General features: G+C 42.1%; 1 protein-coding gene and 1 long non-coding RNA gene across 2 annotated transcripts in view; one reads left to right on the top strand and one right to left on the bottom strand.

Annotated features, from left to right (window-relative positions):
* The window catches only part of EVA1A (eva-1 homolog A, regulator of programmed cell death), a 212,224-nt gene that overhangs the window by 63,765 nt on the left and 131,804 nt on the right, over nucleotides 1-16,655 (top strand). The window contains exons 2-3 of the mRNA XM_023924302.2: nucleotides 728-942; nucleotides 11,114-11,237. Of these exons, the coding sequence (XP_023780070.1) occupies nucleotides 728-942; nucleotides 11,114-11,237 (339 nt within the window). The remainder of the gene's footprint in view (nucleotides 1-727; nucleotides 943-11,113; nucleotides 11,238-16,655) is intronic.
* The window catches only part of LOC147654583 (uncharacterized), a 99,769-nt gene that overhangs the window by 58,649 nt on the left and 24,465 nt on the right, over nucleotides 1-16,655 (bottom strand). The gene's annotated exons all lie outside the window — the stretch shown is intronic.

The raw sequence follows: 16,655 nt of genomic DNA, 5'->3' as shown, positions 1-16,655 counted from the left end.
GTCAGACCAGGGGCCTCAGGGATTTATCCAGTAATGTCCTGAAAACTACCAATAATGTAAACCACACAACTTCTCTGGGCAAGCTGCTCCACTGCTTGACTGCTCTCTGAAGGCGTTGCTTCACGTATCTGGTCTAAAACCCTCTTGTTTCTTATTGTGCCTGTTATTTCTCATTCTCCTGCTGTGAAGAGCCTGGCTCCATCTTTTTGTTAACCTCATAGTAGATACTGGCAGGCTGCTGCGATTTTTCCCTCAAACATGTCTCTTCTCCAGGCTGAAGAAGACACTTCTTACAGGGAAAGTGCTCCAGCTTTGAGACTTTTTGGTGGCTTTCATTATTCACATCAGTTTATTGAAATCTGTCTTGTATTGGGGGGCAAAAATTGCATGTAGCATCCAGATTGAGTCTAAATGATTAGTCTGGCTCAGCTGCTTTTCCTGTAAACTTGACAGATATGCTGATGTAAATAAGTTGTATGATTTGAGTAAGAATTTAGAGCACTCAAATGTTGATTCCACTAAGAATATGAAACACGGCTGAAGGTCAAATCACCAAGTGTCCCTAATCTCCCTGTCATCATGTCTCTCCTTTGCACCTTTGTGAGATGAGTAATAATATCTGCATCACTCATTGCCTGTTATTTTGTATTTGTTGGCTACACTTCTGTAAATTACCTAAATGTTAACTACTTTTCACTAAGGATGATTTTTGTTGTTGTTTTTGCAGGTTACTTATCACAGGTACTAAAGAATTACACTGACCATGCATGTGATGGAGAATATGTGTCCCTGAGATGTCCCCACAGAACCACCATCAGCATCCAGTCTTCTTTTTATGGACGAATTGTACCAAGTCATCAGCTGTGTCCTTCTCGCTATCCCCACTCCTATGCAACTTTAATTAAAGAAGATGTTGCCTGTTCAGTTGGCACTTCTCTTCAGGTATTGTTGAAATGCATTTCTTAATTTTGAGCTTCACCTTTCCTTGGCCAGGCAGCAGCTCTCAGTGTTGGTGCTGCACAGACCTGTCTTAAGAAGGGTTACCCAGCACAGGAACTCTGACATCTCACACAGCCCAGTGGAGGATTCATCCTTGTAGTTTAGACAGGACTGAATTAGATTTTGATGGTGAATTTCCTAGTTTTCCTGCAGCTTTAGTCAGTAACAGTTCAGGAATGTGTTTGAAGGAGAATTACACTTCAGGACTGCATTATGTTTGACTGGGTTTGAAGAGTATTATTTTTATAGTTTTCCTTCCCAATTATTAGCTTTTTCAACACATTCAGAAATTGCTGTAGCATTCTTTTTGCTTTAGATCCTATTTCAAGAGGCTTTTACTTTGGTAACTTGAAACCCAGAGAGAATCCTTGGCTTTAATTCTTGTGACTCATTTGGCTCTTAGGCCACTGTAAGTGGTCATACATCACTTAAACTCGGAACATCCCCCAGTAGTTAATCAGCTCTGACCACTTGTGTAGGGAGAGTTGTCTCTGTGTATTGTCCCAAGAGCACATGTGACGTCAGAAAATGAAAGGATTATTTGGAAGGTGCCAAAGTTACTCAACCATCAGTAGGAACAACTAAAATTAGAAATATGAGTTGGCTGATGTTGTTGAGATGAATAGGGTCTGCTCCTGGGTGTTGAAGCAGGCACAATTTTTTCCAAGTGCTGAATTTGGGACTGTGAAAACTTTTGGGCAAAGCTCTCAGTCATCCAGTGTGTTTATGGCTTAGAATCAATAATAACTCATAATAAAAATTTATAGCAGACTAGATTAATGAACCTACAGGCTTAGTGAGTAATTTCTTTTATAATTTGGCTAAAGGCTAGAATTTTCCACATCACTTCTCGCTCTCGCATCCAGGGTTTTTAAGAGACATTTACAGCATTTTTTAAAGAGTTGATATGAGTGCTTTGGCTTCCAAATGCCAGTGTAAGTTCTCAAGAATTTGCTCAAGGTTGGTGTATGGCTGTAGTGTAACCCTTATGCTGACAGATTTGAAGTTGCCCTCATGACACTTCCACTGCACAGCAAAGGACTCAGCTGTAATATGAGAGGAAAGTTTTTCCAGATATGATAACAAAAGTTCATAGTGAAACAGATGAGAGATAGTTGTGTTGTTTAGGGTGGGAGAACATGGAGAGAAAGCTTTGGCATAGACTACCCTTCTTTTATTGATTTACTGAAAAATTTACTTGCAACCTTTCATTTACCAAGGTGATTGATAGCTATGAGCATTGCCCCAACCCTTGTGGGTGAGTTGGCATACTAAAGGCGTCTGGAAGAAATTGAGAAGAGGGAAGATATGACCCTAGGCTTTCCATTTCATGGTTTTATGTGTAGATTGAAAAGAAATCCTTACCTGCCTCTCTTAGCTTTTTATGTCCTCAGACCTGCTCCTAAAGTATTAGCTTTGCCTTCAGTACTTGGGTGGCTTGTAATTCTCAATCCCTGTTTATCAGAGTGAGAATTGTGTTTCCTGTAGGTAGATACAGGATATCCTGCAGCAGATCCCTCGTGCAATAAATTTGTTACATGACTAAGACTAAAACACTATTACTAACCCATTTTTGAGGATGCAGACGTGCTGGGAAAGAAGCTGACATTCCCTCTTTGCCACAAATTTCTTGGGACACCTTTGGCAACTTCCTGAGTCTTTTTGGAGGAGAATCACAGCCTCTTTGGTGCCCCCAGATGTGGCTTTGATCCCTCCATGCGTTGTGGTTGCCCAGTGCAGGATGAGTCCGACTGCCAGAGATGAATCTCATCTTCTCTCTCAGCTCTGGAAGGGGTGAGGCCACTCTGAGAGGTAAGCCAGGAACTCCACAGGCTGAATGGCAAGCTGCCTGCAGCTGGCTGGTAGGAAATGCATGTGTGTAGGAAAATTGGAAAGCTGTAGACAAGGAAATTGTGTGTATTTTTGTGGTTTTGCAACTCAGATATATGGCTGCTACAGGCAGGACCAATTGTGTGTGTATTCTGGTTGTCAGTAATTGAAAAAGTCAGCCAAACCAAACCCTTCAAAACTAAGTATATAAAATCACTGTGTCTAATCAAACCCATGACTGTATAAATTTGCTGCTTCTCTGGAGAGTGGCCTGGAGGGAGTGTGAAGTGCATTTATTAACTCTGTTGCCTGCAAACACTAGCTGTGATTGTAAACTCCCATTTAGAATCTCTCTCCACTGTAAATGTCCAGTTCAAACATTGTTTCTATGTTAAAAAGGTAAAAGAAAGAGTTGATTACACTGAGACAACCACTACTAATTCAGCTTTATGTGATTGGCTGCTAGGATTCCTTGCTTTAGTCACTTGTTTTTGTTTGAAATGAAATACAGACCACCTGGGAGAGTATGTATGAGGCATTGAGGCAGTGACCCAGTGACCCCAGACTAGACTTTTCTATTATTCTAACACTGTAATGTCAGATTCAATGGGAGCTTTCCAAAAGCACAAAGAATTTGGACATTCGTGGAATCATCACAGATTCATAGAATGGTTTGGGTAGGAAGAGACCTTAAAGGTCATCTTGTTCCAACCCCCTGCCATGGGCAGGGACATCATCCACTAGATCAGGTTGCCCAAAGCCTCATCCAACCTGGCCTTGAGCACTTCCAGGGATGGGACAGCCAGAACTGGGCAGTCTGTTCCAGTGCCTCACCACGCTCTGAGTGAAAAACTTCTTCCTAATATCTAATCTAAACTTACCCTTCTTCACCTCAAGGACTTTCCCCCTTGTTGTATGACTGTACACCCTTCTTGTAAGCTCCCTTTATGTACTGGAAGGCTGAATTCTGAGTCAGTGTTTCTGATGCCACTTCTTTTCAGCAGTGAACCACTCTAGGACTGTATGGAAGAATGTCTAATGATTGGCCAAAATGATTGTTTATAACCAGAAAACTACATTACACTTTACTGCTGATTACCTGCAATTTTCTTATTTTGATAAATTGGCAGAAAATAAAACCACAGCTTATTTGTAAGGAAAACAGAAAGCCCTGGAGAGCCACTTAATTTATTGTGCTTCTTCCCCCTGAAATTTATCAAAGACACCAAGGGCGAACTTCTCCCTTCATATGAACAGGTACTGAAATCAGCAGATAGATTCTCTTTCAAGGGCAATATTTTACTGTATAACTTGTTTCCCCAAGATGAGCTGTGCTTAGATGGTGCTCTGGAGCTGAATTCTGACTCTCCTTAGAAAGATTAGCTGATCTGGGGTGGGCCTGTGCATGGCCTGTGCCCTGGGTCTCTTTCAACACTCTCCAGGACAACCAGTGCTTGGTGACAAGAATCACAAGTGCTGCTGATGTGGTATTTCCTTTTGTCCTTTGGGTGAGAGACAGAACACCTCTGCTGCCACCATCTCCCCTCCAGCAGCCCTACAAAAGGGAGCAGATTGCTTGGATGCTGACCACAAGACTCCCTGAACAGTTCCTCTCCTTTTTTTTTTATTTTCACCCACCAGGAAGTTTCTGTGAAACAAACAAACAAAAAAAAGAAAAAAAAAAAAAAGAAAAAAAAAGAAAAAAAAAAGAAAAGAAAAAAAAAAGAAGCAAAAGGGAGCTGACTCCTTTGCTGATGGAAAGATGAGATAAACTTTCCAGAAATGTCACAAAAGCACAGGCCAGCTGTTGATTGCAAAAAGTGAGGGCTGGTGTTGCTCTTTCCAAAGTGGATTTTGTTTTCCTCATTTATTCTGGATTAAAAGTAAAATATCAAGTAGAAGGAAACATTCCCAACTGCTCCAGTTTTCTTGGCAGGCCAAGGACAATGGCTCCTGACATGTCCAGTCACCAGGTGGTCCCACTGATGTCACAGCCCTAAGTGGCCTCACCAGAAATGAGAAAGGGCCCTTTCTCATGACTCTGAACACCTATAAGATGATGATGGTCAAGGGGAAAGAAGGAAGAAATTGGTAGAAATTGGTAGAAATTGGTAGAAATTGGTAGAAAGGAAGAATAATGGTGATCAGTACCACTGGGAGGTGGTTATATTGCATATTAGAACTCCACAGTTTCTAGGCAGTTTGAACAAGGAAGGTTTCAGTCTCAAAAATGTCCGTGAACTAAAGAGCAGTGTGGACAACTCTTTTTCAGACCATATTAATTACTTTGCAGAGGATGGTGAGCAGTGAGCTCAGGGTCCAGAAGAGGTTCCTGCACTGCCAGAGTTGTTGTTATATGTCACAGAACCATTTCTGTTTCATTCATGAATTTTCCCCAGGCTGAAATAGAACTCTCAGGCAAGTGGCTCCCCCAGCTAACTATTTGCAAGTAGAACTGTTGGATGCAGAGGTCACAGACAATCTCCAAATTGCTGTGTCTTTGAAATCTTTGGCTTGACTGAAATAGCTCATCAGAGCAGAGGGATTATGTCCTGCAGGAGAAGAGGCACTGGAGGCAGAGGTGGCCAGTGCAGCCTGTCTCCCTGATGAGGCAGGACTGCTCCCCAGGGTGTAAGCCTCCTAATGCTTTGTTTACTCTAAATTTAAACTTTCCAAGTCATGGGGCTTCCATCATTGCCACTAAGACCCTGCCTGACAGTGTAATGGTTTGCTCCCAGGGATTTCTTTCCACTTTTGTGTTTTAAGCTTTCCCTTTCTTTAATCCTATGACTTTTGGTTATGCATCCTTTTGTATTTCTTCAGTTTAGACCTCCTCTTCCTTTGAAGTTGACCCTGCATACAGATTAAGTTTCCTACTGTTAGGAAATGTAGGTAATGTTAATTAGGTGATATTTGTAATGCAGCTTTTATCAGGTCCTTCTGTTTGGTGAACATGTTGCTGCTCTTTGTGAATTGCTGCTTCTGGGCTCTTTCAAGGTCCTGCCAGAGGAGCACTGGTGGATCCTGCTGGTGTTTTAACATCTGCTGTCTGCTCTACTGTCCTGCTGGCATTTATTACTCCCGTAGCAGAGCTGGTGACAGGGAATGCATGCCCAGTTTTTAGTTCTTTATTTCAGTCTGGTATGTTTATGTGAATCACCAAATACATGGGCATAGCTCCCTCCTGCTGACTCTGCTGTGAGCACTGCAAGGTGCATGGGAGAGTTATAAGAGATAGCAGAGCATTAAAACCTGTTATAGATCAGGATTCAGGACCTTTGATCTCTTCTCCAAGGGATGCACAGATGGAATACAGTAATTTGGGCAAAGCTGAACTAGTTTCTAGTTGAGCAGGCTGTGAAGGTATCTTGATGAAGCCATAGGCAGGTCATCTGTACCTCATCAGCATGGATTTCACTTCCTCATGTAGACTGTGCTTCTTGTTGCTGATTCTTGGAAAATCTTCTTGCTCCATGGATTTCAGTAATTTGCATGAATAAATAGAGATGGATGTTCAGTATCCAGAAACAGGAACTGTAAATAAATTTTCTACTTGAAAGCACTAAGTTTATAGCATGTTTTAAAGTATTACCAGTGTTCAAGGGTACATAAAAGAATACCAAAATTCAAATGAGATGTGACATGAAGCCATTATGAATGCACTGTGCTGTAGGGAGGCTTCCTGCTGCCTTTTTTGTTGTATTTCCCAGTACAGAAACTCTCAAGGTGAACCAATATAAGTGTTGGTGTAACTCCACCATAGTGGCCATGCCTGGACTGAATTTGACCTAAAAATGCTTAAAATTACTGATATCTTCTTGAATAAAGTTCTTAGTACAAATCTCTGTCCATCTTCATTTGACTGCACATGGCTGTGATACATTCATGCAACTTGCTCTGTGAGTTACCCTCCCCAGCAACACACAATTTGGCAATTATTTAGTAGGGCTCCTCTGTGTAATTTCATGCATGACTGACATGCCCTGCAGTCATCCTTATGGTCCTTTGAAGATGGAGGCTGTACAGGCAGCAGCCCCTTGGCAAAGTCCTCTTTTCCTTTGAGTTTCACCATTGGCTTCTATGGGTCCAAAGTTTCACCCTAAGCGTGTTGAATCTATGAACTGCTCCAAGGGACCAAGAACTGAGATAAGTTTAATTGCCTTGGGTGTTAAGCTCAGTTGTGGTTTATTTTAAACGTGCAGGGGAAACACTTCTTGAAGAGTGATTTGAAGAGACAGGCTAAAAACGAGCACACCCTTGGGAATGGCTGGGGATGGCCTCCTTGCAGAGCTCACATCCAGCTCCTCATTTAAAAGGTTGTTGTCTAATGAGCACAAGCAATTACTTAGCTAATGAGCACAACAAAATGAGCACAAGAAATGTGTTTCATCTGCAGTGGCCACTGGAAAGACATGATTTTGAGCTTGAGGCTGCCCTTGCTTTAAAACCCGGGTTACCGCAGGGAGATTAATCCAGGGCACAATTCACAGGGGTTAGATTAGTGTTTGTTTTACTTGAATTCACTTTTCTTTCCCTCTTATCTCATCTAAATTTTGCAACTTCTTATTCATGAACCAGGCAATGGAATGGGTTTAAACAGCTGCAGCTTCCCTCCTGATCACTGGCTGTCAGCCCTCAGGCCTGATTTACCACTGTAACGCAATTATAAAATGGCACAGTGCAATTAATGTGTCTTCCCTCCCCTTTCATGCCAGACAGGAATTCCTGAATTCCTCCTCCACCTTCCTCAGCTGGAATGATTTTTATAATACAATCTAAACCGAGGTGACTATATTTGGCTTTAGTCAGGGATCTACCAGACTTGGAGACACAAGGAACTGATTGTACATCCCAGTTAGGGATGTTTCTATGGGCCTATTGCTATTCCTGTGCAAGTCCAGATTGTTTGTGGGCCTCTTTCTGGTTGGTTTTGTGGTTGTGTTTTCCCACCTTTTCAGCTGACAGTGACAACCAGAACAACAAGGAAAACATAGAATGAATTGCCTACATTTTTCCATCCATTGAACAAAAACCATGTGAGCTCAAGACTTTCCCTCACTACCAAGTGAACTCCCAGCTTTCCTGGTGTCAGTCTAGCTGATCATCTGCAAATACTTCAGAAAAAAAATCTGACATCTGCCAGAGCTCTGATACTGCCTAGATGTATGATTTTTGAGAGTAAGGCCAGCAAGCCAAGGTCTTGGCTTCTTTTAAACACCAGAACCCCTGGACCTGTAGGGAACTGTACCTTTGGGGGATCATCTGGTCACACATGTCCTGCACAGTGTTTAAGAAGGTGCTGGTACATACTGATGAAAGCAGTGGGAAAGAAAATTTCTGTGCATGTAAGGATAGGTAAAAATTATATGTGCAAGTTTTTAAGTTAACATTAAAACTGGTGTAACAATTTTTTTTTTTATTTTTAATCAAGACAATACACCATCAACTACAGCTAATATTCTTTGCATTTTTTCTTGATGTATTTCACTGAGGATTGAACAGATTTTTTTATTTTACTCTTTATAGATATATTTCATTATGCATAAGACATTACTCAAACATTGTACAGGAAATCAGAAATCTTAATGATTTTTGTTTTAGATTTTCAGAAAAAATGTTGCCCTTTGGGGGAGGTAAAATGGAGTTACATGAATGAAAAGGAAATACTGATTTCTTTCCCCCCCCATGAAACTTCTCAGAGTCATGGCTATTGTCAAATTAAATTGGAACTGTAGCTAAACACTATAACAAATTAGTAAATGGCATATTGAGCCCCAAGAACACTTCATGTTTTCTTCTGTGGTCTCATAATGCAGGGATGACTTTTGCTCCTTAATTTAGTTACAAATTTCTCCCTAAGGCTTTGTATTTCGCTGCCCTGTTCCGCCCTTTGCATACCACAGGAAGTAAACTCAGGAGGTTTCACTTATGTGGAATACAAAGAATAAGCAAGAGCTGTCAAAAGTTAGAGCAGAGCCAAGACAAAGTGGCACTACCTGAAGGCTGCCCATGTCCACGGCTCTCTGAGGTCAGTGAGCTGTTGTCTTCGCTCCTGATGCTGAGCCTAAGGACAGATGAGCAAGTGCTGCTGAGATATCTCATCTGAGGTTTACAAAGTTGTTTTCTTGTTGGTCTAACTCAATCTCTGCTGAAACACAGGGAGGTTTCCCAGCTGGTTTTAACAGCACCCATGACACAACACTGAAGGTTCTTAAAATGCCCACCCGTCTGCTCTGAACAGGTTTGTAAATCAAAAACCCAAGTCTACTGCCTTTGAGGGGAGAAAGCTTCCCTAGAGGAAAAAGAAACATTTGGAGTCCTTTTTCTCTTCCTTTGCTCAATATTTTTAGTTCTAGTTGTGTGTAAGCATGGCTGTCCAGTACCAGAAAATCCTTTCAGGTGCACAATGATTTGGAGAGAATTTCTCCCCATATGTGTAGCCCTGAAGAGTTGTTTCAGTTATTCTTTGCTTTTTTGATATGAAAAGAGATATCTGTTCTGGATCCTCACTCAAATTCCTTTGCAACTCATTGGATTTTGCATTAAATTAAATTTCACATGCTGAGTGAGCAGCCAACCCTTATGAGCCTAGAGGAAAGAATATGCTGTTTCTCTGCATTTTAACGTGACGGTCAAGCTGGGGCTAATGCTCCCAGGCACCTCCTTCAGTGTTCACCTCTCAGCCTTTCCATCCTAAATCCTGTATTTTTAAACGAGATGCCTGCATTTTATTACCTTTGTAAGTGGAAAACAACAGCATATGTTTTCTGCCTGCTAGAAAAGGCCTGGATTGTTTTGGTTTGAACTTTAAAATAAAGGTCAGACTTGAGGCAGGCATGAATTCTTGCATGTGTCAGCCCAAAAGGTGAAAGCTTTAGGAAGTTATGAGCAACCGCAAATGAGGCAGCTTCAAATTGCACTTGAAACTGGAACAGCTGTTGTTCAGAGCGTGACATTCAGAGTTACAATGCTAAAGATTCTATATATTACATTCAGGGAGAACTCAAAAATAGAAAGCAGTCACTGAAGCAGAGAGAAAATTGGTTTGGGTGGCACACGGTAGAGTAGGAACAGCCTTTATGTTAATGGCACAGGGAGAAGATTGTGGGAAAGCCCAAATATCGAGGTGGGTGTAAGAAAAGTGAACAGAGAGAAGACAAAAGAGACCAGGGGAGTCTAGGGGAATTTCTGAGGAAGGATTTTCCAGTGCCTCCTTGCAAGTGAAAATTAATTGTTTTGGGGCTGGAATTCACAGCTCTGTATCACAGGGACTTAACGAGGCTGGTGGATTACCTCTCTCTGTGGTCTCAAAATGCTCTGACAGGTTCATGTGTGTCAGGCAAACATTATGGTAATTTTAGCACTTTAGGGGCTCTACAGGAGTACATAAATACCACCCTAGCCATCCAGCTGAATTTAAAACTTAATTACTGCCCCACTCAATAATATTCTCCCCCCAACCACTGCTTTAGAGGTTCAGAAGGTTAAAAGAAATCATTAATCTTCCTTAATGAAGCTATTTTCTAGCAGGAGACAGAATGTCTTGCCCCTGTGGATTCTGAGATGGAGTTTTTGTGAGTGTTATGAATGGGGGAGTGGGGAGCAAATGCTAGAGGAAAAGCAGAAAAAGGGGTAGGACTCAAAATGCCAGTAGTGAGAGAACCCCCTGACTCACGGCCCTTTCCTGAGTTTAGCTAAAAGAATGTAATAATCATGGGGGAAGAGGAATGAACCCTATTAAAGACTAAGTTGACTGTATAACAGTGTTCCCACCATAACCACTAATTATTGGAATATCAGTGATTTATATATATATATTTATATCAGATATATATATATATATATCTTTTATATAACTGAGACAAGAACTGTCTTGAAATGTGTATCTCCAGAGAAATCTAGAGCAGATTGGTGGTGGCAGAGTTTGAGTCTTTACTTTTAACTGTCAAGGTGGATCCATGTCCTTAAAGCTGCTTTTCCTGGGGTTGTACTGTCTTATATTATGATTTAATGGCATGCAAGTGTTTCAAAATGTCTGTGACCATCCCAGTACAAATCCTTCCTTTTGCACCCATGCAAGGGGTTGAAAATCTGCTCCTTAAAACAGTCTGTGGCTGCTGTGGTACCCACTGTGTTGAGCACCATCACCTGCCTCCTGCTGGGCTGGTTGTAGAGGCAAGGATGGCCTGTCCTTCCTGCAGTTTGTCTCTGTTTGACGTTTCCTTTAGTGGGGACACTCAAGTGTTTTTGTTTTTCTGTTTCTTGTGTGCATCCCTGGCTGCAGAAGATGCTGGATGAGTGCCAGGACAGGCGGAGCTGCCAGTTCCTCGTCAACAGCCGGCTGTTTGGGACGGATCCGTGCCCTGGGACCGGCAAGTACCTCCTTGTGTGGTACAAGTGCAGGCCAAGTAAGTATTTCTCTATCAAATCTGCTTGCTCTGTTGAGACCAAAGCATTTTCATACTTAATACTCACCAGAGAGGCCTTCTAGGATTTCTTGTCCCCTTCCTCTATTTTCAGTGTAAGATAACACCTGATCCCACCTGCAGCCATCCTCCTGTCCTGGTGGGGTAGAGATTTGTCCCCTCTCTGCCAGCCCCTCCAGGGGCAGCAGGAGCTCTTTGCCTGGACAAAATCTTCATTCAGAGCAAGGTGCCTCAGGCAGGCCCTGGTAATGGTGTGACAGGAACCTCACCTGCCCATGCCATGCCAGAAGCCAGCTTTTAATTGCTCCCAGATCAGCCTGGAAGATCTTATTAGCTGTGTTTAAATTAAATGGGGCTGGATACTGGGGGTGCAGTCACGTGTGCAGAGGAGTGAGCCCAGTGCAGCTTTGGCTCAGGATGACCAATATGCTCTTGGCCAATTCCTGGCCCCAGCACGGGAGTTAGCACAACCTGGACACCATTCTCCATCAGGGCTTTGGAAGCAGATATGTTAGTTTGGAGACAGATCGTGTTTGATGTGGACAAACTCTGCCCACTGATGTCAGCTGGAGAACAGGACCTGTTTCTATTTGAGCACAGGTCTGATGAGGAGCATCTAAGAGAGCTGGAGGTGTTTAACCCGGAGAAAAGGAGGCTCAGGGGGGATTTTATCACTCTACAACCACCTGAAAGAAGGTGGTACCAAGGTGGGAGTCAGTCTCTTCTTCCAAGTAACAAATGATATGACAAGAGAAAACAGCCTCAGGATGTATTAGGGGAGGTTTAGTTAGGATTTAAAAACTGGAAAAATCTCTACTGAAAGGATGGTCAAGCTGCCTTGTTCTGCCCTTCCAAAGGAAGTGGTAGAATCACTGTGGTTGGAAGTATTCAAAAATGTGTAGATGTGGTGGTGCTCAGGGCCATGGTTTAGCAGTGGACTTGGCAGTGCTGGGTTAATGGTTGTACTCAGTAATCTTAGAGAACTTTTACAACCTCAGTGATTCTATGAATTAACTGGACATGGCAATTAGTCTGAACATGGCATTTCAGACCAGCCCCAATATTTTTAAATGACATAACTAATGTGGCCCTAGCATCACATCAGCAATAATTTTGGGGAAGAAACAGAAAAAAAAAGGGGAAAGTTTTCACAGGAGACAAAACCAGATCTGACTTCAGAAAAGGTTTAAAACAAAAGCAGAAACATTCAGACTCTGCCAGCAGCAGCACAGAAGAAGACTTTTTTTCACAGCAGGCGGAGACCTGTGCTAATGAAGTGAGGTCTGGCCAGATCTGTGTGGAATTCAAATCAGAAGTAGGTAATGAAGCACCTGCATTTGTTGTGGGATTTTCACGAGTGATTGTAACATCCCTTGTTGGGTGAGAAATGCATCTCTTCCAGAGGGGTGATTAGCAGGGTGTTCTGACAAGTCCTCCTGGACCTTCAGGATTTGTATCAAAGCTCAAAAATCTGACTATTGAGGCCTGTGCTGAACTTCTGAAGGTGCTTCAGGACCCACCTATTAATTAATATTTATGGTTTGGCATTCTGTGCTAATTACAGATATGGTAGAAATGAAGGAGTTTGTCAGTGTGCAGGGTAGGTGATTTTCCTGAAAGAGAGCAGGGGAAGATGCTTGAAAACATTTCCCCTGCACTTTTCAGGCAGCTCAAAATTTGCAGAGTGAAACAGGATAATCTGACAGAAATTACTGTATCTTAGTGCTTGGGCAAACTTTTAATCAGAACCCACTAGGTTACTAACAATATTTGAAATATGTGAAAATTAGCTTTGCCCAGAGATACCAGGTCACAGTCAGCCTTTCCTTGATAATTCAAACTATTAATTTTGAGTCTCACAAACAGTGGCCTTTTTTTGGGTTATTGACTATTTGAGTATTGTTTATGGGCTGTAAGTGAATATATGCTGAAGAGCTGAACCCCAAGACTGTGGTCTTATGACGTGTTGAGCTGTTCCAGTGTGAGTGAGCACACAGAATTGTAATCAGAGTCCTCGTGAAGAGCTCACTGCTTGGCACAGGATTTGATTCATAACTTTATCAAAAGACAAATACAGTATCTTGGGTTTTATTTCTGAATTTGTCTTTCTTAACAGAAATACTTTGATAAGAAGCTATTCAAGGTCTGAATTGTCTTGAATTGACAGAGGTATCTTTTTGTTGCTTATTGAGGGAGCCTGTTATGATCATGTCACTGAAGTAGGTGTTTTGGTTAAGCACCTACATAGGTAAGATGAATGTGATTTTATTTTGCATACAGGCATTAGGGCCACTTTGGAAGGTGGCCTGCAGAGTTTGAACAAGACATCTTGAATATAAAATAAGGATACCCAAGCTCTTCCATTGTCAGAGTCATGCTGAAGCCTCAAAAGGCCCCTGAACAATAGTAGTTATCCAAAAAGAAAGACTTCCTTGAAAGAAAACAAAACTGAAGTTAGTGGCATTTGCTTGTACCTTTGCTGAAGAATAACGAGATGGTGCAGTCATCCCCTCCAGCCACTGTCACTGCAGTTATGTCTCCCTGACATTCCCCTGCATTTGAAATCGAGTGGTTTCGATGCTCGCTTGCTGAGTGGGGGTCATGCACAAGGCAGGGTGCTATTTTGGTTTCTCGTGGGCAGAATTTCAAGAAGATGGAGAACAATAAATCATGCTGAAACTCAAAGACAAAGATTTTTCAGATGGTGGGGCTCTGGGGAGCAGGGCAATGAGGGGATGTCTCCTGTACTCATCCCTCAGAGACTGTTCTTGCTTGAAGCAGGGAAAACTTGTGCAGAGGTGTTGCAGCTCACCTCCTCTAGAAATTAAAATAAATAGTTCAGGGAAGTGCATGCATAACTAGAAGCAGTGAGAAATGAATTTGCTTGTGTGTTTTTTGGAAAACCTTGTGCTGCTCATGGTCTCCTTGATCCAATAGATGGATCTGGGATCTAATGGACACTCATCTTGCATGTACAGGGTTCAGATATGTGCATGGAACTGCTTTTAAGTGTCAGGAGATTGGCAGTTCTGTGAATTTTTTTCCCTGTAAATAAATAAATACGCTATATGCTTTTAATTTTTAAATCTAGGGTGTTTAAGGATATCAGAAATGATCAATAAAATGCTCTGTTCTGTCTCAGTTTGGGGCAAGGGAGATTTACTTACAACTACCAAGTGACTTGAGGGCCAAGGTTCATCAAAGTGTACAGAAGGTCAGATTTTATTTTTAGTTGACCTGGTGGTGTTCAATCAAAGTTTGGACTTGGATGATCTTCGTCTCTTCCACCCTCAATGATTCTATGGTTTATTTTATTTTTCTATACCATGTGTGCCTTAGTTTCTAATGTGCACCACCCTTTGTGGGGCTGGTCAAAGGCACAGCACAGGCCTCAGCAGAGCACAGCTTGTGCTTCTTACCTTTGAGGTGCCTCTGCAAATCCTCCTGCTGTCCTCAGCCTCAGCAGGCTCCCTGCAGCTCAAGGTGGGGATGTGCTCCTGCAGCACTGGAGCCTGGAGCTGTTCTCTCCTAGTGTAGATGTAGTTTGGCATTTAGCACTGGTCAGAGATGGTTTCCAGTGGGAAGTCTGAGTATGGCCACCTTGTTTTAGAAGCTAAAAAAGTTGATGAAAATGGTGGTCCCACACCAGAGGGCCTCGGTGCCAGGGAATGGGCACATTATCTTTATCAGGGCCAGTGTATCCTGAGATCCACACCCAAAGCACACTGGAGCCTAGGATCAAGCCCTGAACACACAGGGGACTTAAACCTCCAGGGTGCCTTTCAGGATCATTAAAAAATTGCACATAAATCCAATTATTTCCCAGGTAACATGCTGATTTGATTTAGACCCATTAAGTGTAATTACCGGGTGGTCTGCAGGAACAGATAATTAGAGGGAATTGACATACTATTTAATTGGTCTAACATGAATTCCCTCTAACTGAAATCTGGATTCACCAATATTATTCAAACAATTCAGTGTTTGTTCATCCCACTCACTTCAGAGACAGAGAACCGTGTAAGATCCTGTGTTATTGTAAGCTAGGAAATATTTGCTCCATGTGCCAGACTTTCTGGAGGGGCTGTGTGATCTAATCCTGGCTGGGAACAGGATCTGTGGGGCTGCCCAAGTCATGCTGAAGAAATAACTTCACCTCTCTGCACCCCAGCAATACCACTGCAGCTGATTTTATTGGGTTTGGTCACTGCTTGGGGCTATTGCACCAGCAGGGATCCATCTGCCCCTGCACAGCAGCTCTTTGCCCGTTGTGGCTTTTTGGTTGTTTGATTATTTTTTTGTCTTTGTTGCTTCAAAAGTGTCAATGCTCCTGAACAAAATGGGGACATAAATATTTGCCCTGCTCTGCAGAGAGAATACTTAGGATGAGATGTGTTGTCTGAATGGCCATTTCCAGGCAGTGCTGTCGAGAAAGGAGATGGCTCCTACTTTATTTATTTTACTTACTCCATGAGACCCCCCATAGTGCCTTTCTTTCATGTCCTCCTTTGCCAGTGCCACACTGTCCTGGAAGCACTGATTCCTTCTCAGCTCTGAGGAGCCAAAAGCTGCAACTTCCCATAAAATGCTATAGTGATATTTTCCCACTTTTTTCTTGAGCAGTTGCTGGTTTAGCTTATGACTTCAAGGACTCTGGGAGGGATGATCTACATCCAATTTTTTTTTAAACAATTATTAATATTTTTATTTAATTTTAAAATGCAGAGTGAGGCAGCTGGATGTGATAATTGAAGGATGGTGAATATGTAGTCCCTCTGTACTAATCATCCCAGAGATGTAACAAAGTATAAATCCAAACTTTGCTGCTCTACCTTCTATTCACAAATATAAGTCTGAAGCCTTTGAAGTTTCAGAAAACCTGGATTGTGACCTGGGCTCCAATTTCAGCTCAAATCTCTCTATAACAATACAAAAGCTTATTTGGGAAGGGAACATCAAGGCTCTGAGAAATATATCTGGGAAGGAAACATTTGCTGGCTAAGGGTGAAGTGCCAAAAGTTTGCAAGGAATTAGGAGGAAAAAAAGGGGTGAGGAAGGTCCCTTTGTACTAGTTTGGAGCCAGTAGCTTTGATTTACTGGAAAACCTTTGGGCTGAGAATGGACTGACACATGTTTGGAGGAGAACAGGCTTTCATTCTCTCCACCATCAATTTGATAAAATGTAGGATAAAAATGTAAGAAGTCCAGTTAATTCTTGTGAAAAGTCAATGACTTTTTTCAAATGTGGGAATGACCATCCTGATGTCCTTACTGAAATCTTACTCAGTTAGCTTCATTTTTCTTAACAGCCCTAGGCAGCTTTAACTAGAAAGCAACTGAATTTAAAAATAAATTAGGAATTAATTCCAATTTGACCACCTTCAAATCTCTCCTTCTGTC

This window comes from Cyanistes caeruleus, chromosome 2 (assembly GCF_971803275.1).
Source record: "Cyanistes caeruleus chromosome 2, bCyaCae1.hap1.1, whole genome shotgun sequence".
Taxonomy (NCBI): domain Eukaryota; kingdom Metazoa; phylum Chordata; class Aves; order Passeriformes; family Paridae; genus Cyanistes; species Cyanistes caeruleus.
This window is presented reverse-complemented; position numbering and strand designations above follow the sequence as displayed.